A 22,808-nucleotide genomic window follows, 5' to 3' on the forward strand; every position below is an offset into this window, starting at 1 on the left:
AAGAAAGCAGAGCAATATGTTTTGCACCAGCTTGACTGAAGGAGTTGCCAGAAAGAGGCATACAACCATCTTTGGGATGCTAAGCAGATTTCTGTAGGGTTTACTCCTGAAGATGTTCCGCAAGGCAGCAGGTAAGGATTTGCAGTACCATGAAGCAAAAAGAGAAACAACTTCAGTTGTTACATTCCAGAGGGTATGTTATTTTCCTGTCTCTTAATAATAATAATAATAATAATAATAATAATAATTTATTATTTGTACCCTGCCCATCTGGCTGGGTTTCCCCAGCCACTCTGGGTGGCTTCCATAAAAACCAAAAATACACTAAAATATCACAGATTAAAAGCTTCCCTGAACAGGGCTGCCTTAAGATGTCTTCCGAATGTCAGGTAGTTATTTATCGCTTTGACATCTGATGGGAGGGCGTTCCACAGGGCGGGCGCCACTACCGAGAAGGCCCTCTGCCTGGTTCCCTGTAGCTTTGCTTCTCGCAATGAGGGAACCGCCAGAAGGCCCTCGGCGCTGGACCTCAGCGTCCGGGCAGAACGATGGGGGTGGAGACGCTCCTTCAGGTATACTGGGCCGAGGCCGTTTAGGGCTTTAAAGGTCAACACCAGCACTTTGAACTGTGCTCGGAAACGTACTGGGAGCCAATGTAGGTCTTTCAAGACCGGTGTTATGTGGTCTCGGCGGCTGCCCCCAGTCACCAGTCTAGCTGCCGCATTCTGGATTAGTTGTAGTTTCCGAGTCACCTTCAAAGGTAGCCCCACGTAGAGCGCATTGCAGTAGTCCAAGCGGGAGATAACTAGAGCATGCACCACTCTGGCGAGACAGTCCGCGGGCAGAAAGGGTCTCAGCCTGCGTACCAGGTGGAGTTGGTAGACAGCTGCCCTGGATACAGAATTGACCTGCGCCTCCATGGACAGCTGTGAGTCCAAAATGACTCCCAGGCTGCGCACCTGGTCCTTCAGGGGCACAGTTACCCTATTCAGGACCAGGGAGTCCTCCACACCAGCCCGCCCCCTGTCCCCCAAAAACAGTACTTCTGTCTTGTCAGGATTCAACCTCAATCCATTAGCCGCCATCCATCCTCCAACCGCCTCCACGCACTCACACAGGACCTTCACCACCTTCACTGGTTCTGATTTGAAAGAGAGGTAGAGCTGGGTATCATCTGCATATTGATGGACACCCAGTCCAAACCCCCTGATGATCTCTCCCAGCGGCTTCATATAGATGTTAAAAAGCATGGGGGAGAGGACGGAACCCTGAGGCACCCCACAATTGGGTCTGAACACTCATCCCCCACCACCACTTTCTGAACACGGCCCAGGAGGAAGGAGCGAAACCACTGTATAACAGTGCCCCCAGCTCCCAGCCCCTCTAGATGGTCCAGAAGGATGTTATGGTCGATTGTATCAAAGGCCGCTGAGAGATCCAGCAGAACTAGGAAACAACTCTCACCTTTGTCCCTAGCTCGCCGGAGATCATCAACCAGCGCGACCAAGGCAGTTTCAGTCCCATGATGAGGCCTGAATCCCGATTGGAAGGGATCTAAATGGTCCGCATCCTCCAGGCATGCCTGGAGTTGTTCAGCAACCACGCGCTCAATCACCTTGCCCAAGAATGGAAGATTTGAGACTGGGCGATAGTTGGCCATACTGGCCGGGTCTAAAGATGGTTTTTTAAGAAGCGGTTTAATGACCGCCTCTTTCAGTGGATCTGGGGATGTTCCCTCACAGAGGGAAGCATTCACCACCCCGCAGAGCCCATCGCCCAGTCCTTCCCGGCTTGCTTTTATTAGCCAGGATGGGCAAGGATCCAGGAGACAGGTGGTTGGTTTCACGCGTCCAAGCAGCTTGTCCACATCCTCAGGGGTAACGGATTGAAACTGATTTCATGCAACTTGACTAGACAGAAAAATGAACTCTAATGACACTCCATGGGTGTGTCATTGTGATTTTTTATTTCAGCTATAAAAACGCCCAACGCCAAGGGAACAGTTAGCAACTGTGGTCAGAACAGGATCCATCACACAATGTCTTTGTCTGGTGTTAGGAAATGCTGCTTTCATTGGCAGGGCTGACCCAAGGCATTTTGCTGCCTGAGGCAAAGGACAAGATCATGCCCTATTCCACCTACAGAAGCCAACTAGACTAGCCGCTGAAAGTCACTTCAGCACTGGCAAAGGGACAGCATCTTCCACTGAATTTGAGGGCAACAGGATTGCATGGCACACAGCTCAGTCTTTCCAAAAGATTGAGATGCTGCCCTGCCTCAGCATCTGCCACCTGAGGAAAGTTCCTCACTCTTCTTAATGGTAGGGCCAGCCCTCCCATAAGCTGAATGTGCTAGATTTAATGGTCACACTTTACTGGATAATTTTCCAAAAGGACAAATGGTTCTGATTTATGAAAGTATTCAAAAGTTTGCCGCTTCCATCATTCCCTGTCATGACTGCCAGGAATACAGCTGTACAGAGGAAGTAACTACTGAACTGACACATCCTTGGATTCAGCCACTGCTTTTCAGCAATCTTTGCTCGAGTGGAGAGGCCAAAAAAATAAAACATAAAATGTAGGATTGCACTCATGTGAGTTGCTGCCAGGAAACTGCAGCTGTAACCAGGAACCTGTCAGGTCATATGTCTTCACTCCCAGAGATGCTCCATCTGCTCTGTGTAGAGGAAGCAGGATATGTTTGAATCCAGCCCTTGCCCCACAGCACTAAGCAGGGGCCAAGGGAGCAGAGCAGCCCTCACCTCTTCAGAGCTCCAGCAGAGATTTTGTCATGTAGGTGTGCCTGTGTGAAAATCTTGGCTTTAAAAGCAAATTCATAGCGCTTGTGGTTTGCAAAGAGCCAACACCTTCTGCATAGTGCGCCCCTGTAACTAAAGGGAAGAAGGGAGAGAGGTGGGAAAACTCCACAAAACATTGGGAAGGACCACAGCGCATCTGCTCTGCATGCAGAAACTTCAGAATATGGCTGAAGTTTCAGTCCCTGGCATCTCTAGTTAGGTGTGGAAATATCCCTGGTCTGAAATCCAGGAAAGCCATTGTCAGTCAGTGTTGATAAAGCTGAGCTAGATGCACCAACAGGCTGTGTTTCCAGAGGCAGTTTCCTCTGTTCCTCGATTTAGATTAGTTATTGATGATTAAATAGTGGTTTCTGAGAGCTACAGCTGGATCTTTTTAACTTATTTGTATAGAAATTTCCATCCTGCCCTAATGCCTATGCACTGCTCAGGACAGCTTGCAACACCATATAATGAAACAATGCATTAAATAGAACTACAGCAGATACGACAGAGACAGAGATCACAGATGAAATACAAGCTGGAAATGAAACACCAGGTACTTAGCAAGGCAAAAATCCTGCTAATTTTTAAAATGTCTTCACCAGCCAATGAAAGACAGCCGGAGAGGGGATGCTTTAGCCACCCTCAAGCATTTCTAAAGTTGGGACTTCATATCCCTACTTACCCTTTTGAAATATCAGGCCATGCACATGGAAAACCTGGGATCCTGAAACAGGAATGAGGAGGCTTCTAGGACCCAGAAGCTGACACACTCTGGCTGCCTCTCACCCTTCACTGCAGTGGATCTGTGCATCAGCTACAGTGGAGAAGAAGCAGCAGAGAGGTACCCAGTATGCTGGAAGCCTGCACAGGGAAGGTATGAGAACTGAAGTCTGGATTAGAGAGAAGGGAATAGGCAACGGTGTAGCCAGGCAGCAGCATGCAGACTTCTATGGTAGGTTATTGCCAGTGCTTTCCTATCGCCCAGGTGCCTAGTATGTGCTGTTCGGTGGAAGAAAAGCATATAGCCGGTCCATTCTCCCCAAGAAGCTGAGATGGATACAGGCATAAGCACCGGGGAGGCGAAACATGGGGACTCAAATCTATGTATGCACTTAAATGGAAAGAGCAACGAGAGCCTGAGCTTTGCAGGTAGGCTCCTTCTTGCATGTGAAACTAGGAGCTAATCTGCCAGCAGTAGGGCAGAGGAATGAACAGGACCAGCCTTGATTCCCCTCCGATTGCAAGATCCTTGCTCTCCTCCCTCCTGGCACAAGCTGAGGCCTACTGGTAGTAAGGTGGGTCTCCAAGCACTGGACAGGTGGGTAGCTCAAGGTAAGGAGGACCCAGCAGGAGGAGGGTGTGAGCAGCAGGAGCGGCAGCCTCCTCCTCCCCCCAGGGTGGGAAACTGTCTGTTGATATTTCCATTGGAAGAAATTAAAAGTCCAGCACTTGAGAGCTCTTTGTCTTGCAAGACTGAAGGCAGCACAGCAGAAACCCATGTGAGCAGGAATTGGGGAGGAGGGTGTTGGTCTATGTGTGAGAGAGTGGGTGTCCCTTCTAGATGGAGCAGATCCTGTTGTGTGGCTATATAGAGCTGCACCTACCTGTGTAATCGCTTCTGAATCAGGAGGCATGCCAGGTAAGCAATTCAGAGACTTGGGCCATTCATTTCCTGAAATATGGAGCATACATGTGGAAGTGTGAAGTATGGGAATGAGGGAAACCTATGATGTGCAATGATGAGATAAAGAGCAGCACTTTTTTCTTAAAGGGGCATCCTATCAATGAAAGGTCATCTGGCAATTCGAGGGAGAAGGCCGGATGTCTGTGGTTGGACGTAGATATGCAGTGGGATACAGACTCTTCTTTTCATGGTCTGATCAGGGCGGACATCGCAGAGCAGGCTTGCAGCTTCCATGCCTCTTTGCTCTGTAGAAAGAAGATGCTGCATGAGACAAGAGAAGCGATGGGGAAGAAGAGGAGTTCAGTCATTTTAGACCTGGACTTCATGGCCCCACAGAGCTTTAGGCAGCAAGGTGTAGCTCATTGCTTACTTTGAAATGTGGCATGCCAGTTCTGCTGTGTTTGGGGTGGGACCAGTGGCATAGCAAGGGTGGGCCAGGAGGGCGGTGGTCCCAGGTGCAAATTTTGGAGGGTGCACAACCAAGTGCCCCCACGACAGGTTCCCTCATCAAGGCTGGAGCCATGGGGAGGGAAGCCAAACCCTAGCTGGGCCTTCAGGGCTTGGATAGTGGTGGCACCTGCTACTACTTGTGGCTGGTGAAGGGATGCCCACCCACACCCCACACTTGTGCCGGCTGAGAGGGAGAGAGTGCAACACTCACCCAAAGAAGAGGGCAGGAGGAAGAGGAAGGCAGAAAAGCAGTGCCTGAGTCATGTGCATTGCCCAGAGTTGCAAGGACAGGAGGGTGAGGCAACACAGTGGCGCTCCTGGTCTCTGACTTATCTCTGCTCCTAGGTTGGGGCTTGTTTGCAAGGACAGACTCCCTTGATTAGACCCTGGCCAGCAAAGGAACTGACTGCTGCCCAGGGAACCACTTGCCCTGCTCCAGACACTGGCAGCCCACGCTACACCCTTGGGTGGGACCTCCCGTTCATGCTGCCAAGTGGGTGATGAAACGTCTGCCCCAAAGTTCCCCTCTGATGGCGACGCTGAAAGGAATGAGGAGCTGCCACACCGGGCAGGATCTGTTCAATAATGCCATGTCCCCCAAGTGGTCATTGCAACCATGGAATGCTTCAGAGGAGCACTAAACTAGGTGACCAGGCAGCAGACCACACACTAGACATGCCCTTGCTTCAGCTATTGTGCCAGGATGGGTGTAGCAGAGCTAGTCTGAACACAGATGACTTTGCTTGCATGATTTGGGATCAAGTCAAAACTATTATCACCAGCCAGGTGCTTTTTTGATTTCAATCCCAGCTCTGTGTTTCAAGCACATTTGTTGAGTTGGTGTGCAGGAGGAGGGTGTTTTCTGGGTTGCAACACAGTCCTTGAAGTTTCCTGTTTCTATGCAACTCAGGCGGGTAAGTCGTGCACTCTTATGGCTCTTGATATGGATTTGAGGCACATGGAAATCCCATGTGTGGGAACTCTTGGGGTCAAATGGATAAAGAAATCTATTTAGGAAAACTGAATGTTTTACTTCTGAACCAGATTCATTGGTATAATGGTTGTGGCACATCCATTCCTTGGTCAGGATTTCCAGAATGCCCTGGACTAAGCATAGGCTAGTCTATCCCAGGACTTAAACTAGATTGGCAGGGCAAAGGGAATTCTGGAAGGAAGAACTTCTAGGGTGCTTCCGGACAACCTGTTTACTGAGCACTCATCTTGATTTGCTTGCAGAGAGACAAACAAAGAGTTGCCCCAAACTGTGTTTTCTATCCATCACTTTCCTTGACACTTATACTGTAAACCGCCCTGTAACCCTTAGATAAAGGGTGGTATATAAAATTAATATATCATCATCACAAGACGTCTGAACTTTTGCAAGACCACCCTATCAGCTGTAATTGTGCAACTTGAATTTACTGCAACACGATCGAAGCACACCCCAAAATAGGAAGGAAGAAACTTCAGGATAAAACTGTATCTCCAAAGCTTAGTCTGTATTGAGATTCTTATTTCTGAGTGTCCCAGGACTCTGAACACAAAGATTAGTTCTCATATCAGTTGTCTTCTGTCTACAGAATTCCTTATTTTTATTTTTATTTTCTACTGCTCATAATGACCAGCCCCACTGGCTCACTCTGCTTGATGGAGGTTTGTGCTGAGATTTTATCAGCTGACTTAAGATTCCCACCAGATACTTTCCAACTGCAGATGTTTTAAGAGTGCTAAATTATTATTGTGGGGGGCTGATCCATAACTTGAAAGGATTGACTTATTTTCACTGGCTTTAGAGGGGTTGCATTGACTGAAACAAATGTAATTAATCATAAGTAGATTGTGCATCGGTCTGTATGTGGACCCACTGTTGGCATGAGCTTCATTTATACCTAATTCCGCAGCATATTCTCAAATACCGCCCACTGGCCTAGTAAGAGCACTTGGCTTTCTTTTTCTCCTCCTGTTATCTAACAACTTCAAGAGTGGCAGATAAATCTCATTTTGAACTTCTGAAAATTATATTATTCGGGAGTTAATTTTATGACACATCAAAATTGAGATGTGTGGCATTTAATATATAAATATGAGTAAGCTGGGTGGTACGGCAGTTTTGAAATGAATAACATGGGTAGAGCATGTGAGGTTCTGTGTTATTTTATTGTTTTCGGTGGATGTATTTGTCAAATAAGAAAAAAAATCAATAAAATGACGTTTAAAAAATACCCAACATGTTTTTGTGGGGTTGTACAACCCCATAGATTTGGCTTTCACTAACCATTTGCTCACTAGCATGCTATGTAGACCTACTCTTTTCATGTTCTGAAAATGGTAGTCTGCTTATTTTGACCTAACAGTTCACAACTGTAGAGCAAGGGATACGTGGAATGGGGTAGACCAGCTAGCAGGTTGGCTTCTTGCTCCCTGAAAGGGCAAATGTCCCAAGAAGGACAGTACTGAAGATGCAACTTATGACTGATTCAGAGTAGGTCAGCCTTCAAGGGAACCTGAGCAAATTGGTCCCCTATCCCTAACTGTACTCTGGTATGCCATACAATCAAGGCACATCACTATAATATTAATTTTATTATTTTTACCCTGCCCATCTTGCTGGGTTTCCCCTGCCACTCTGGGCGGCTTCCAGCACATATGAAAAGATAGTAAAACATCAAACATTAACAACTTCCCAATAACAGGGCTGCCTTCAGATGTTTTCTAAAAGTTGTTTAGTTCTTTATCTCATTGGCATCTGATGGGAGGGCTAGGAACCCCACAAAGGAAGTCCGTAACTCAAACCATTTCTGCACTATACGTTTGATTCTATACTATATGAGTCGATGATTCAAAGCACTACTATGCTACTTTAATGGTCATGGCTTCCCCCGAAAAATCCTGGGAACGGACTTTTGTAAAGAGTGCTGAGACTTGTTAGAAGGCCCCTTATTCCCCTTGCAGAGGTACAATACCCAGTGTGGTTTAATAATCAGTCTCTCTTCCCAGGGAACTCTGGGAATTGCAGCTCTGTGTGGGGAATAGAGGGCCTCTAACAAGTCTCCATGCCCTTAAACTACAGTTCCCAGGATTCTTTGGAGAAGGGAGCCATGACTGATTAATGTGGGATAACAGTGCTTTACTATGCATGGGAAGAACTTAGGAAGAACTTCCTGACAGTAAGAGCTGTTCGACAGTGGAATTTGCTGCCAAGGAGTGTGGTGGAGTCTCCTTCTTTGGAGGTCTTTAAGCAGAGGCTTGACAACCATATGTCAGGAGTGCTCTGATGGTGTTTCCTGCTTGGCAGAGTGTTGGACTCGATGGCCCTTGTGGTCTCTTCCAACTCTACGATTCTATGATTCTGTGATTCTATGGTACAGATGTGGCCTCAGGTGGCATGGGATTATATCCTTCTGTCCCCAGGTGTACATGGTGTACACACTTATTGCTCACAAGGGTGAGACAGAAAGGGTACTGTGCACATAAAAGGAGCATTTTGCATAGACAGCTGACCTTGCAACACAGATGGAAACCTAAGCTAATACTCCTCTGCCTAGAACCCCAACAGAGACGTCGCCTTGGAATTCCAAACAGAGACAGCCAACTCCACTCAACAACTGGGGTAGCCAGGTCAGAGATCTGCATGTAGGTAAGCAGGGAAATGCTGTGATAATGTACTAACTGCAGCAGCAGCCTCCAATATCTCCCCTCATCCCATTTGCCATGTGCAAAGACTGCATCTCATCCAAAGTCTCGCTCTAACCCTCCAGTTGCTGATCTCTGCTTGATGCTTGCTGATTCCATGTCTCCTCTTGCTCTCCACAGGCATAGTGGATGGGACTGCCCCATCCCATGCAGGCTGTGAAGGAAGTCCAACATCACCCATCAATATACTCACACCAGGCGGACTCCTGTGCCCTGGCAAGCTCCATGGCCACTGGTCAGCCAACAGGTGATGCTATCTGTAGTATGGACACCAAGCTGCGGGGGACACTTTGTCTGCTGTCCTGCAACTGCCCTCAGCACAAGAACCCTGCTGGAACAACTGACCATCAAGGCCAGACATCTGTCTTTACCTTTCAGAATCTGCCCTATCCCTAACTATGCAATAAACACCACTACCATGCTGTGTGTGTTTTCCCTGTGTTTGCTGGAGGTTGGGGGGCAGGGGCCTTGCAGACTCCCCCCTCTTGCATGCAGCTATCTGGTTTGCAGCATGAGAAGGGGCAACTTAGCCAATCTGTGGGTGGGTGTGAGAAGTGGGGCAGCTTAATACTGACAAGAGCGAAGAGCACATGATGGCAGCCAGATAACCAGCCAAGCAGGACAGCCATGATCTGGTGCACCCATCAATGTCCAAGGGGGACGTTCCACCCCCCACCCATCTTGTCTCACCTGCACAGGACGTCTGTGCCACACCCATCAACCTAGAAGAACATGTTGTGGAAAGAAAGCAGAATACACCACTAGCAGGCACTCTGCTGTAGCACAGCTGCAGGAACCAGCCCTCCCAGCTGTCCTGGGCTTGTGGTGGAAGCAAAAGACAGGTCAGGACCCTGGACAGCTCCCAGTGGACCTTGCTAGTTGACAATATTCGTTGGATCCGCACCATATGTTTAAAGCATTTTGCTCCCCCCCCCATAATCAATCAATCAATCATGGGAACTGTAGTTTACTCAGGTCAGGGTACCGGGAACTATAGGTCTGTGATGGGCAAACTATAGTTCCCAGGGTTCTTTGGGGAAGCAATGCGCTTCAAATGTGCTTTAGATATATCGTGTGCTTGTGAAGTTAGCCTCAGTCAAGAGCTGGGACATTCTGAGGCATTATGTTTTCTGACAATGCCTACACTATAGTTCTTTGAGGAGCTGGTTGTCCAATTCCACAGGTGATAACTTCCATGCTGTGTAAACAAATGAAATGTTATTGAGGGAGAAGGTCCATCCTCTGAGTCTGAGGAGGGCAGAAGAGTTAGGTCCTCTGGCCAGAGGGCCCAAGGGGAGATGCTCAGCCTTCCCCGCACCTATATTTTCTCATCATTTGTTTCTTCCTTAAGGTAATGTGGGAGAGCAGGTTTGGGGGCCGTGACATTGGCCTACCCATTTCATATGCCCCCTCTGGTCCACACCTGTGCATTGCTGAGCACAGAAGATTTCTTGGCCTAGCAGAGGATCCGAGTCACAGTTAGTCTCCCCCAGACCTCAGAGGTTACTTTTTGTACTGCCTGGGTATATTCGTTTTTATTGCTGCTTGGTTCTATGCCTTTATTCCACTACACACCTATGATTCTTTAATAAGGCATTTTTCATTCTACCTATTATATGCGGCAGGATTGAACTCTGCTGCAAAGGAGCAGCCATGTCTGTATTTGCCCTCACTTTGATTATAGAAACAAAATGCTATAGACATTCCGGGCTTTCAATTGAGGTCAAACTGTGGTATTATTTCTGACCTCTTTCATAGTCTGACCTCTTTCATAGTGTCACAGTTTTAGTAGTGTGGGGTAAGATCTGATGAGTGGAAATGACATGTTTATTGGTCAAAGAAAGTGCGATGTAAAAAGCACTGGAGCACTTCTAGAATGTCTTTGCTTTGAGCGGAGACCCGCGTCTGAAACCCACAGGCAGCAAGAGCCTGTGGTCCTGGGACTCGGCGGGCGCCAGGAGCGACCCTCAAAACGTTGAAGAGACCCCGTAAGGAGCCTCAGATCGTGGAAGGGGTTGCGGCGCTGTGAGTCGATCGCTACTCTGCAGAGTGAAGCCGCGCAGCTGCTGCCGGTGAGCGCTGACCTTTTTTCCTTGGAACGTTCGGAACTGAAAAGCAACAACCCGTGAGTAAGGAAGGACTTTTTAAAATTGGAGTCTAAATTAATGGAAATTTGGCTGAAAGCGGAGAGATGTTAAAAGGAAGTCCGTCTTCCGCTGCTATTTAAATTTCAAAGCAAAAAGAGCTGGAGGAGTGGGGCCACTGTAGAGGTTTTTTAAACCATCTGATTTGAGCACCCATTGAAGCTGCTTTGAGACAAAGTAAAGATTTAACTTAATTACTGGATTTAACCTTTACTTGGATTGTGATAATCTTCTGCTATGGGAACTATAGATTTTGATTGAGAAGCCCAGGTACTTGAGCTGCCTGAACAGTAAAACTGTCAGTTTGCAGACTTGGCTATTGTGGATTTGGACTTGCAACATTTAGAGCATTTTAAGACTTGCTACTTTGAAACACCAGTTGACACTTGTCAGAAACAATGTTTTGCTGTCAATTCTAACTCTGCTAAGCACTAGCTACTGAAGGTCTATGGACATTAAATTTGACTTTATTGATTTTATTTGATTTGACTTCTTCTCTCAAGACATTGTAAGCTCCCTCTAGAGGATTCTGGACTTACAGCAGTGACATTATTCTACTTTCTCTTTCCTTTCCTCCTATACGGTTGTTTACTCTTGGGCTGTGGAATTCTCATGGGAACAACTCAGCTTGACCTTGACTGTTAGATAAAGTTGGAATGAGTGGCACAAGAAAAAGGGGAGTAAGAACTAGACAAACAACTTTAACCTCAGCATTACAGACACGTAGATCATCTGTACCTACTCTGCCGGTAGCAGGGGAGGAAGAAATTGTATCTACTCTGCCGTTGGCAGGGGAAGAAGAAGAAACTGAGCAGTTACAGTTGGAAGATATGGCCTCAGGAGCAACTGCTTCAATCCTAGAGAAAATTTATGAAAAATTGGAATCCTTGGATAAAAGAGTAGAATCTCTGGACAAGAAAGCGGATGAACAAACAGCTAAAATTGATCAAAATACAGCTTGTCTAAACAGAATAACTGGACAGGTGGCACAGAACGTACAAGCAATTGGGCAGTTAACTGAGGCCTCTGAAGAGAATCGTAAATTGGCTGAGGCTACCAGCCAAAAAGTTGAAAAATTAGAACAAGAGGTAAAACCATTACGTAAACAAGTTGGAGAACATCAGATGTATTTGTCTATGATAGAACTGCGGAACCGGGAAAATAATTTAAGATTAAGGTCAATACCAGAAGCTGAAGAAGAAAACCTAGCTGAGTTCCTGACCAAAGAATTTTCCAAGTTCTGGTCTATACAGGAAGAAAAGGATTTTAAAATTGTATCGGCTTTCAGACTTGGAAGATTTGCAAAGAAAGATAAGCCCAGAGATTGCTTGATAACTTTGAGATCGAGGGAGGAAAGGGACAAGATTTTGGGATTACACTACGAAAAGTCACTGGACATTTTGGATAAAAGAGCAGAAATTTACAAAGATATCCCAAAACAACTGCTGGACCTTAGATCCGCCTATCTTGAATTGGTGAGACTGTTAAGGAGTGATTCAATCATTTTAAGGTGGGAATTTCCTCAGGGATTATCCTTCACCTTCAGAGGGAAGAAAGTCAAGATTAAAACATTTGAAGATAGAGATAAATTTTTGATTGCTTACGGAGAGGACCTTCAGAAAGGAATCGAAACACCCTTGGGGCCTGGAGCATCTGCTGTACCTACTCCCTTGGAACCTGAAGATCCAGAGAAAAAGATACCACCCCCTGAGAAATAACAGATTTGCTCAGGATGTTTCTGCAACTGTTGAGCTGGAATATTAATGGGTGCAACTCTCCGGAAAAAAGGAGGAAATTATTTCATATATTGAAAAAAGAACAATTGGACATTATCTGTCTGCAAGAAACACATGTGACAAGGCTCCATAGAAAAGTGCTAATAAATAAAAGATTAGGCCAAGAATTTATATCTTTGGACCGAGTGAAGAAAAGAGGAGTGGTGATCTATGCAAAGGAGAGCCTATCACCTAAATTTTTATTTAAAGATGAGCAAGGAAGAATTTTGGCAATAGAGATACATTATCAAGGAGAGAAGTTTTTGATACTAGGAATTTATGCACCAAATGAAGGGAAATCGGAATTTTATAAGAAGTTGCATGAGAATGTCCTGGACTATCTGGACTATGACAACATCATTATGATGGGAGATATGAATGGCGTGGTATCAACCAACATGGATAAGTCACAAAATCAAAATCTTACAAAAGATGGAAGACTACCAAAGACCTTTTTTGAACTAACTGACAACATGGACTTGATTGACATTTGGAGGACAAAGAACCCCCTGGGAAGAGAAGGAACATTCTTTTCTGAAGCCCAACTGACATGGACGAGAATCGACCAAATATGGATATCTAGAGGTCTGGCACCTAAGACTGGAAAGGTGGAAATCTGCCCAAAGACCTGCTCCGACCATAATGCTGTAAAGATGAACATAACACTACTACCAGCCGGCTCCTTTAGATGGAAGATGAATGACAATTTGTTTAGAGATCAGGAGATTACCAAGAAGGCCCAAAAAGTTTTGAAGGACTATTTTGAGATAAATTTGAACACTACGGTGGAAAAAAGAATCATCTGGGATGCAAGTAAGGCCGTGATGAGGGGGTTCCTGATACAACAGAATGCTGTAAAGAAAAGGACACAAAATGAGAAAAAAGATAAGATTTTGGAGAAAATCAAAGAACTTGAGAAGAAGCTAAGATCTAATCCGAAGTCACAGCCGATTCTTAGAGAAATTAAACTCCATCAAGCACAGTATTCTAAATTGATAAACCAGGAAATAGAGTGGAAACTCAAATTAATGAAACAAAGATCATTTGATTCGGCGAATAAATGTGGGAAACTGCTAGCATGGCAGTTGAAAAAGAGACAGAAACTAAACACAGTTACAAATTTAGAGATTGAAGGAAGAAACATTCAGAACCCTGTGGACATTAGAAAGTGTTTCCAGAGATACTTCAAAAAATTATATACTCAAGGGCCACAAGATGAGGACGAGATAAAACAATTTTTGAAAAAGAATGGATTACCAAAATTGTCACAAGAAAATAGAGTAATCTTGAACTCTAAAATAACACGACAAGAGATTGAACAAGCTATTCAGAATATGCAATTGGGCAAATCTCCAGGGCCAGATGGACTAACCTCCAAGTATTATAAGACATTGAAAGATTATTTGATACAACCAATGCTGGAGGCTAGCAACAAAATTTTGAAGGGGAAAAAGGCGCCGGAATCGTGGAAAGAAGCTTTTATCACATTGATACCAAAATCGGAAACTGAAAAGACTCAACTTAAGAACTACCGCCCCATCTCCCTCCTAAACGTGGATTACAAAATATTTGCAGACATATTAGCAAGTAGATTTTAAAAAGTCTTGAATCAGGTAATTCACAAAGACCAGGCAGGCTTTCTCCCAGGAAGACATTTGTTTGCTAACACAAGGAACATAATTGACATTTTGGAACTTTTGCAAACAAATATCAACACAAAAGCAGTTTTAATTTTTATAGATGCGGAGAAAGCCTTTGATAATATTTCTTGGAAATTTATGAAGGGAAATTTGGAAGGGATGGGGGTGGGACGGAGTTTTGGGAACGGGATTGACGCAATTTATTCAGAACAAAAGGCTAAACTGATAGTTAACAATGTGATTACTGAAGAGTTCAAAATTGAAAAAGGAACACGACAAGGCTGCCCGATTTCCCCACTGTTATTTATCTCTGTTCTGGAGGTGCTCTTGAACATGATCAGAGGGGACCGGCTGGTGGAAGGTATTCAGGTCGGAGCGAAACAATATAAACTTAAAGCGTTTGCAGATGATCTAGTTTTGACCCTTCAGGAGCCAGAATCTAGCACGAAAAAAGTATTACAATTAATTCAAGAGTTTGGTCGGGTAGCGGGATTTAAGTTAAATAAGCAGAAAACTAAGGTATTGGGGAAAAACTTGACAGTTACAGAGTCAGAACGGTTTCAGAAAGAGACAGAGTTGAACGTGGTTAAAAAAGTAAAATACCTAGGGGTAAATATAACAGCAAAAAATCTGAGTCTATTTAAAGATAATTATGAGAAATGCTGGGCAGAAATTAAGAGAGACTTAGAAAGTTGGACAAGATTGAAACTTTCCTTGTTAGGCTGAATTGCTGCTGTAAAGATGAATGTATTGCCGAAAATGCTTTTTTTATTTCAAACATTACAGATTGTGGATAAAACAGAGTGCTTCCAGAAGTGGCAGAGAGATATTTCTAAATTTGTCTGGCAGGGCAAAAAGCCCAGAATTAAGTTTAAGATATTAACTGATGCGAAAGAAAGAGGGGGCTTTGCCCTGCCAGACTTAAGGCTGTACTATGAATCAGCAGCTTTTTGCTGGTTGAAAGATTGGCTGCTTCTCGAAGACACTGATGTACTAGATCTGGAAGGTTTTGACAATGCGTTTGGTTGGCATGCATATTTATGGTATGACAAGGTTAAGATCAATAAGAATTTCAAGAACCATATTGTCAGAAAAGCAATGTTTAATGTCTGGACAAAATACAAAGACTTATTGGAAAACAAAACTCCAAGGTGGCTTTCACCATTGGAAGCTAAGGCCCGGAAAAGACTCAATATGGAGGCCAAATGGCCGAAGTATTGGGAAATATTAGAAAAAGATGGAGATAATTGGAAATTGCAGAGTCAGGAGAAAATGAAAGACAAAGTGCGAGATTGGTTACATTATGCTCAGATTAAAGAAGTTTTTAAACTTGATAAAAAGTTAGGATTCCAGGTGGAAAAATCGAAGTTAGAAACGGAACTGTTAGAGCCTAAGACTAAGGTACTCTCAAGAATGTATAACTTGCTGTTAAAATGGAACACACAAGATGAAATGGTTAAATCGGCTATGATAAAGTGGGCACAGGACATTGGGTATAATATTATGTTTGAGGACTGGGAAAAGTTATGGACCATTGGGCTGAATTTCACTGCATGTAATGCTTTGAAAGAAAATGTAATGAAAATGATATATAGATGGTACATGACCCCAGTCAAACTTGCAAAAATATACCACTTGTCTGATAATAAGTGTTGGAAATGCAGGGAAAGTGAAGGAACGCTCTTTCACCTCTGGTGGACTTGCCCTAGGCTAGGGTTAAGGCCTTCTGGGAAATGATATACAATGAGCTGAAAAAGGTATTTAAGTATACCTTCCCTAAGAAACCAGAGGCCTTCCTTTTGGGCATCGTTGACCAGAGGGTGCTAAGGAATGACCGAACATTTTTTATGTATGCAACAATAGCAGCAAGGATACTCGTTGCTAAGCATTGGAAAACCCAAGATCTACCCACACTGGAAGAATGGCAGATGCAACTGATAGACTATATGGAACTGGCTGAGATGACTGGCAGAATTCAAGACCTGGGAGAGGAGACGGTGGAAGAAGATTGGAAGAAATTTAAGGACTATTTGCAAAAATATTGTAAACTGTATGAATGTTAAGGAGGATGCTTGATCACAAACAACTTGGCACCATTGAATTAGATAAACTGAACTATGAAGATAAGCTAAATTTAGGAAAAAATCAACTTTTAGATAATGATTAGGCCAAACTAAAAAGTTTTAAAAAGTCAAATGAATATATCTAAAATTTAAGATATAACATTGGAAAATTAGATAAGGTGGGGACAAGGTGATAAATTGCTGAATTAATTTTTATATTTTGGAATGTAGGAGAGGGAGATGTGAGGAAGTCCAAAAAGGATAAGAAAATATGTTATGAAATGTGATTTTTTTGTATGTTTTGTTTATTATGTTATAATTTTTTTAAAAAACTATTAATAAATATTATATAAAAAAAGAAAGAAAGAAAGTGGCCAACTGAGGACAATCAAATCGCACAAACCAAAAAAAAAAAAAAAGAATGTCTTTGCTTTGTTGCATTTTCCTTATGTATCTGGTGTTAAATGATCGCCGTTGTTTTGTGATTTATGGATTTGTGAGTCACTGTGAGACATTTTCTTCTGGAAACGGACAAATAAATGCAACATAAATAAAGGGGTGTTCAGGAGAGATGGCACAACGGCCATGGGAGGGAAAGGCTGCTCTAATTTATAGACATTGAATGAATGCTCCCATGCCAGACCTGTAAAGCACGTGAGTGCTTATTTAGTAAACTGTTTTTTAAAATGTCATGTGTAAGCTATCATAATTTGCATCATAGGCACTATCCAACAGGCCAGCACATGGGCCATTTGAAACATGGTGGAAATCTCAGTGCATCCCTTCATTAACTACAGTGGTACCTCAGTTTACGAATTTAATCCATTCCGGAAGTCCCACTACCGGTGGCCTTCTACTGTTCAGCTTCCATTCGTAGACCAAGGTAAAGTTTGCAAACCGGGACACTACTTCGGGTTTTGCGGAGTTCATAAATCAAATTGTTCGTAAACAGGTCTGTTCTTAAACCGAGGTACCACTGTACTTTCCCCCCTTCTTCAATGCCAGCATCATCACAAGGACTAGTGCTATAACATGAAAATCACAGGTGGTATGTGTGTGCATGTGTGCTAGTCCAGGCTGCTAAGAAGGGCTTTTTAAAGTGTTTATAGTTTTTTCTCCTGTAAGGGGGAAATTAGAATGTTGCTCCAGCACTGTATTATGAAATCCATGGGATGTAGGTTAGAGCTCTGGTCAAAACAGCCTCTATCTGCATTGTCAAAAGAAGGAGAAAATCAATCTCAGGGCTGATATTTCTGCTTTCCCCCTACCTTTCTGTGAATTATCTGAATGGAGCTCACAGTCTGAGAACGGCTGCAATAAGCACCTATAGGCCTTGCATAACCACTCTCAGTAATGGTGGTAAAACTACATTTTCTCAGTAGCAGCAAATTGCAGTTTGAGGTATAGTGCTGCAATAGAAAAGCAACTTGGTGAGGGAGACACCTGGATCCCTTGTAACTGATGAGTAGAAATGGCATGTTCATTGGTCAAAGAAAGTGAGCTGTAAAAAGCCCCCTAGGAAAGGGGTCTCATAACCTGCTCTGAGCTTAGATACCATCAGAACTAGGGTATTTCTGATGCAGCTAACAGCAGGGGTTGTAAGTGCTATTTCAATGCTAAGCCTTTGCAGTGAATACCTGCAGGATTACTCAATCCACACTGGTCTCTGAAAGCAAATAAGCTTCCTTGCACAGTAGCCTGAAATGTGGGAGCAAAATGAAAAAGGTCTTCTTTGTTGTTTATGGATTTATCAAAGAACCACCATGTGAACTTAACAAGACCTATCTCAGGACTTTCTCTTTGGCTGACAAAGCCATTAATCTGTAATTGTGTTTCTTTGTAGGTGCTGACATTTGCCTGGGGGAAAGCCTGTCATGAGATGCAGCAAAATGAGACCCTTCTCCATCACGAGAACCAATCCCATGGTCCTCTTGCATTGCCATGATATTCTATCTAAAGAAGCACAATCAAAATGAGGTGCAAAATGGCTGTGTTTAATTAAGAACATAATGGCGTACAGAACTGAATGGCAACGGGAGACATAAGAGCCCTTTTCCTGCTCTGCTCTTAACACTGGCAAGAATGTGATTCCAGGGTTTGGGGTTGCTCCTTCTCCACGGCCACTGTCAATTCTCTCTGTTCACTCCCTGGGGACCCAGAATAGGATGGGTGATGGACTTGTGAAGGGAGGTGCTATTCTCCATGGAGCCTTCTCTCCCCACCCAGTGGGTGCGGAATTCCACCAGGATCAGGAGGCTGCTGCAGACAAGCCAGAGCTCTCTGCTCCTCAATTCCAGCCTTGACACCAAGACCAGAGATGTGGCCTCTGAGTCTGTGGGCCTCTTCTTCATGCTCTTGATTGACTTGACAGCCATTGTAGGCAATGTAGCCATTATGACGGTCATCATCAAGACACCTGCACTGAGGAAGTTCGTCTTTGTGTTCCACCTCTGCCTGGTGGATCTCCTGGCTGCCGTCACCCTGATGCCTCTGGCTATGCTGTCCAGCTCAGCCTTCTTTGACGGCACGGCCTTTGGGGATGCCATATGCCACATCTACCTGTTCTTGAGTGTCTGCTTCATCACCATGTGCATCCTCTCCATCTCGGCCATTAACGTTGAGCGCTACTACTATGTGGTGCACCCCATGCGCTACGAGGTGAAAATGACTGTGGGCCTGGTTGTCTGTGTCCTGGTTGGCATCTGGATCAAGGCTGTGGTCATGTCCATCATCCCTATCCTGGGCTGGCTCTCCCAAGACCGTAGTTCAGCAGCCTATGGGGGACAGAGCTGTACCTTGCAGTGGAGTCGGAGTGCCTACTGCAAATTCTTTGTGGCTTTCTTTGCCCTTTTCTACTTCCTCCTGCCTGTCCTCATCATTTTGGTTGTCTACTGCAGCATGTTCAAAGTGGCCAGAGTGGCTGCCATGCACCATGGCCCACTCCCCACTTGGATGGAGACCCCACGGCAGCGGTCAGAATCCCTTAGCAGTAGATCCACTATGGTGACTAGTTCAGGAGCCCCTCAGACTACCCCTCAGAGGACGTTTGGGGGTGGGAAAGCTGTCATCATCCTCCTGGCCGTGGGGGGCCAATTCCTCTTCTGTTGGCTGCCATATTTCTCCTTTCATCTCTACTCTGTGCTGAGCTCCCATTTCCCCGGCCGGCAGACAGAGAATGTGGTTACTTGGATTGGCTACTTTTCCTTCACCTCCAATCCTTTCTTTTACGGGTGCCTCAATCGACAGATCCGAGGAGAGCTGAGCAAGCACCTCACCTGTTTCTTCAAGCAGCCACCAGAGGAAGACCTCAGGTTACCCAGCAGAGAAGGCTCCATTGAGGAGAACTTCTTGCAGTTCCTACAAGGGACAGGTTGCAATGCTGAGGCCAGAAACACTCTTACCCATCCTAGCCCTAAAAGGGACCAGCCGACCATTGATTTCCGGATCCCAGGTCAAATTGCAGAAGAGACCTCGGAGTTCCTGGACCAGCACATGAACAGTGACATCACTGTATCCGACAGCTACATCAGGGCTGCACGTTCACCCAAACCTGAGTTGTAGCTCTTTTTGCACTTGACAATCTAGTTTCATTGGTGTGTGAAATAATGCAGAACATAGCAGCTGGTGAAGGGCGGGGGAGATTGGGAGCACTTAATAAATACAGCCATGGCATTTGGGAACTTATCGCTCCAAGAAACAGCTCCTACTAGTATCTCAGTCATTTCATTTCGTTTGATGGTAACTGTTCTCCCCACTTGCATTTCAACTCATTCTTAAGGGTTGGAGTCAGAAGCAGCCTCATGTTTCAAGACTACCAGAAGTTTCCATCTGTCTCGGGGATGGAGAACCTGTGGCCCTCCAGATATTGCTGAACTACAACTCCTGGCATCTCTGACTACTGGCCATGCTGGCAAGGGCTGATGGGAGTTGGAGTCCAGCAGCATCCATCCATACCCCCTGCCAGTTTACAAAGGTTTATTTGATAGCTGCCACCTAGCAATGTTATCATTTGCTTTGAACTTCTGTGTGGGGAAAGTTAGCCCTGTTGCAGAACAAAGGGCCTGCCAAGCAGGGCTCCCTCCCTGCATTTATCTTCTGTTAAGCTGGTGTCCCTTGGCTTAAAGGATGGAGTGAGGTTGCCCATTGTTCTTGGGGCCCCATATGACTGAGCCATGCAGGAGTGGATGGAGGCAGCTGTAGCAGAACAACTGAACTTTATGATGGAGGAAGATTTTAAAGAACCATTTTGGTGTCCTACTAGGAACGTTTAGCTTTGAAGGACTGTATTTCCTTTCTGTTGCCGAAGTCAGTGAAGCACGGGGAACGTGCTCTATGGCAGAAAGTGAACCAGACACTGGCAATCTCAAGATCAGTGACAGGAGCCAGGTTTTGCCTCACTTGACCTGAGTCTTCAGTCAACCAAAGCCACTGACTTCTGCAAGGGAAAGTAAATGCCACCTGTCTTACTGAGTTTGCTAGTTTGAAAATGTAAGAGCTCTTGCAAAAGATGGCTGTGGCGCGGAGGCAAAGGGTCTTGATGCATGGAGCACACAGAAGCCCACTGCCTCCTCTCCCTAGCAGCCTGTCCCACTAGACTCCCCGTGTGTTTCTGTAGTGGGTGGAGTGGGAAGGCATGTCATGCTGGGAAAATAGGTGGACCAATTGGGCTGTCAGGTACATCTGCCTCCTCCATCTTGGATCCTTAAATTCTTGTCAGAATACAATTCCCATCACCCCATCACCTTGCTCCTTGCTGGCTGGGGATGATGTTGCAGTTCAACAACATCTAGGAACTCAAGCTTAGAAAAGATTTTATTGATGATGATGATGGCCCAGTACATGTAATATTTACCCAGAATCAGCAGGGAGCCTGATCATTAACTGCCTTCTTCCTCCCACACAGTCTACCAAGCAATTGATTAAAAGTTGGGCTTAGGGGTCCTGCTGTCTCCAGACTGCAAGGTGAATTGAGGGTCATCGTCCCTCAGCTCCCTATCTATTCCCTACCTCCTGTCCCATCCTTCACACCTCCTGATTAAGATTGATGTTCCCCTTGGGATGCTTCCAGATGCAGAGATTTGTGGGTGAGTGGCATGCTCACCGATGCCCTCCTGCCCATTGTCCAGTTTTTGCCAGCTTGGTTCTTTACAGATGTTTTGGACCACAACTCCAATCAGCTGATGGGGCAGGGGTTATAGTCCAAAGCATCTAAAGGAAATCAGGTCAGCATAAGCTGGACTAGCAGCTGGCAAAGCAGCCACAGTTCCAAGACACTGGCAGTTTCAAAACACACACACACACACACACACACACGAGACAATGCTTCCTTCTTAGAGGCATTACGTCTGATTTGGCACCACCAGTTTTTTTAGAAGTGATCCTCCTAGCAAGAGGATCAAGAGCAGTCAAACTAGGTGTGATGCTGTCAGACTTGTTTGGAGGTGGCATTGACAGAGGTACAACATCATTCCATCTCAGAATTGAATTGGAAAACACCTAATAAACACAGGCCTTCCCCCCGCATCCCTACTCAAATTAAGCAATGACTTAGAACAGCTTTCATCCTACTGCCACCCCTTTTTTTCAAGTAACTTGTTGCTCTCTCCACCCTCCGTTTTGAGGGGGCCTTGATGAAAAAAAAGGTGCGTTTGTTAAACCCTGCCCACCCACCCACTACACTACAAACTTTTTGTTTAATTCCCTAGTGAATTACTTCTAGTCCAGCTCTATTGGCTTCTGACCACTGATCAACAACAGTTTCTTACAATCTAGGCTTCTAAACACCATATTTTAAGGTGGACTAGATGGGCATTCCCTTCTGGGCCACTAAAACACACAGATGCACAAACACACTCCACAAGCACCCTCAAGCAAGCAGAAGCACTGGCATCTCAGGGAGTGTGGAATGGGGATGACAACCACACCCAAAGCTCGTGATGCCTTCAGGCACGCCTGCCAAACCCAGTAGGCAATGTAAGGTCCTGTGATGGTGACCAGCAGGAGTATTTTGGTGGCCTAACCATCTCTGCATGAATGTGATTGTACTGTGAGATATGGCATCTTGCGTTCTAGTAAAGAATCTGGTGTTGTTTCTTTTTCAGACTCCACAATCTCAGCTTTCAGTTTACACATATAGATATATAGATATATGGTCCTTACAGCTGTTGCATAGAAAACGTAGGGGGTGGAATTCAAGGTTGCCCTATTGCAAACGTTCCATCTATGCAAGCATATCAGCTTGCTGGAAAGGAAAATCCCCTCCCCCCTCCTCCTGCCTGTTCTCGGGGTTCTCTTGACTCCCCCCCCCCAGCTAATTGGAGGGGGGAGGAAAGGAGGGGACATTCCATTGTGCAAGTGGAAGCCCTTCCCCAGGGCTTTCACGGATGAATGATACCAATGGGCCCTGAGATCTAATGGCTCACAAACCTAAAGGGGAATGGACAGGGCAAGGATCAGGGGACTCTGCACATAGCCCAGCTGGGGCCTCCTTGGCTCACTTCTCCCTTCCATGTGCACATTTATGTCTCCCAGTGACACATGCACATTCTTCTTTTACGTC

At 45.2% G+C, this 22,808-nt stretch overlaps 1 protein-coding gene across 12 annotated transcripts; it reads left to right on the forward strand.

The window, feature by feature from the left end:
- Positions 1-3,596: 3,596 nt before the first annotated feature.
- Positions 3,597-19,949, forward strand: GPR61 (G protein-coupled receptor 61). 12 transcript variants are annotated; one of them, XM_079980676.1, is made up of 4 exons: positions 3,597-4,118; positions 8,480-8,874; positions 9,326-9,469; positions 18,093-19,949. In XM_079980676.1, the coding sequence occupies exon 4, from the start codon at positions 18,452-18,454 to the stop codon at positions 19,808-19,810; it is 1,359 nt and encodes a 452-aa protein (XP_079836802.1). In that variant the 5' UTR covers positions 3,597-4,118; positions 8,480-8,874; positions 9,326-9,469; positions 18,093-18,451; the 3' UTR covers positions 19,811-19,949. The 12 variants fall into 12 exon arrangements, with proteins under 12 accessions (XP_079836802.1, XP_079836800.1, XP_079836796.1 ...); XM_079980674.1 differs by lacking the exon at positions 9,326-9,469 and having other exon boundaries at positions 8,480-8,571; positions 8,748-8,874; XM_079980670.1 differs by lacking the exon at positions 9,326-9,469 and having other exon boundaries at positions 3,597-4,132.
- The last annotated feature ends 2,859 nt before the right edge of the window (positions 19,950-22,808 follow it).

This window comes from Podarcis cretensis (genome assembly GCF_951804945.1).
Source record: "Podarcis cretensis genome assembly, chromosome: 6".
Taxonomy (NCBI): Eukaryota; Metazoa; Chordata; class Lepidosauria; order Squamata; family Lacertidae; genus Podarcis; species Podarcis cretensis.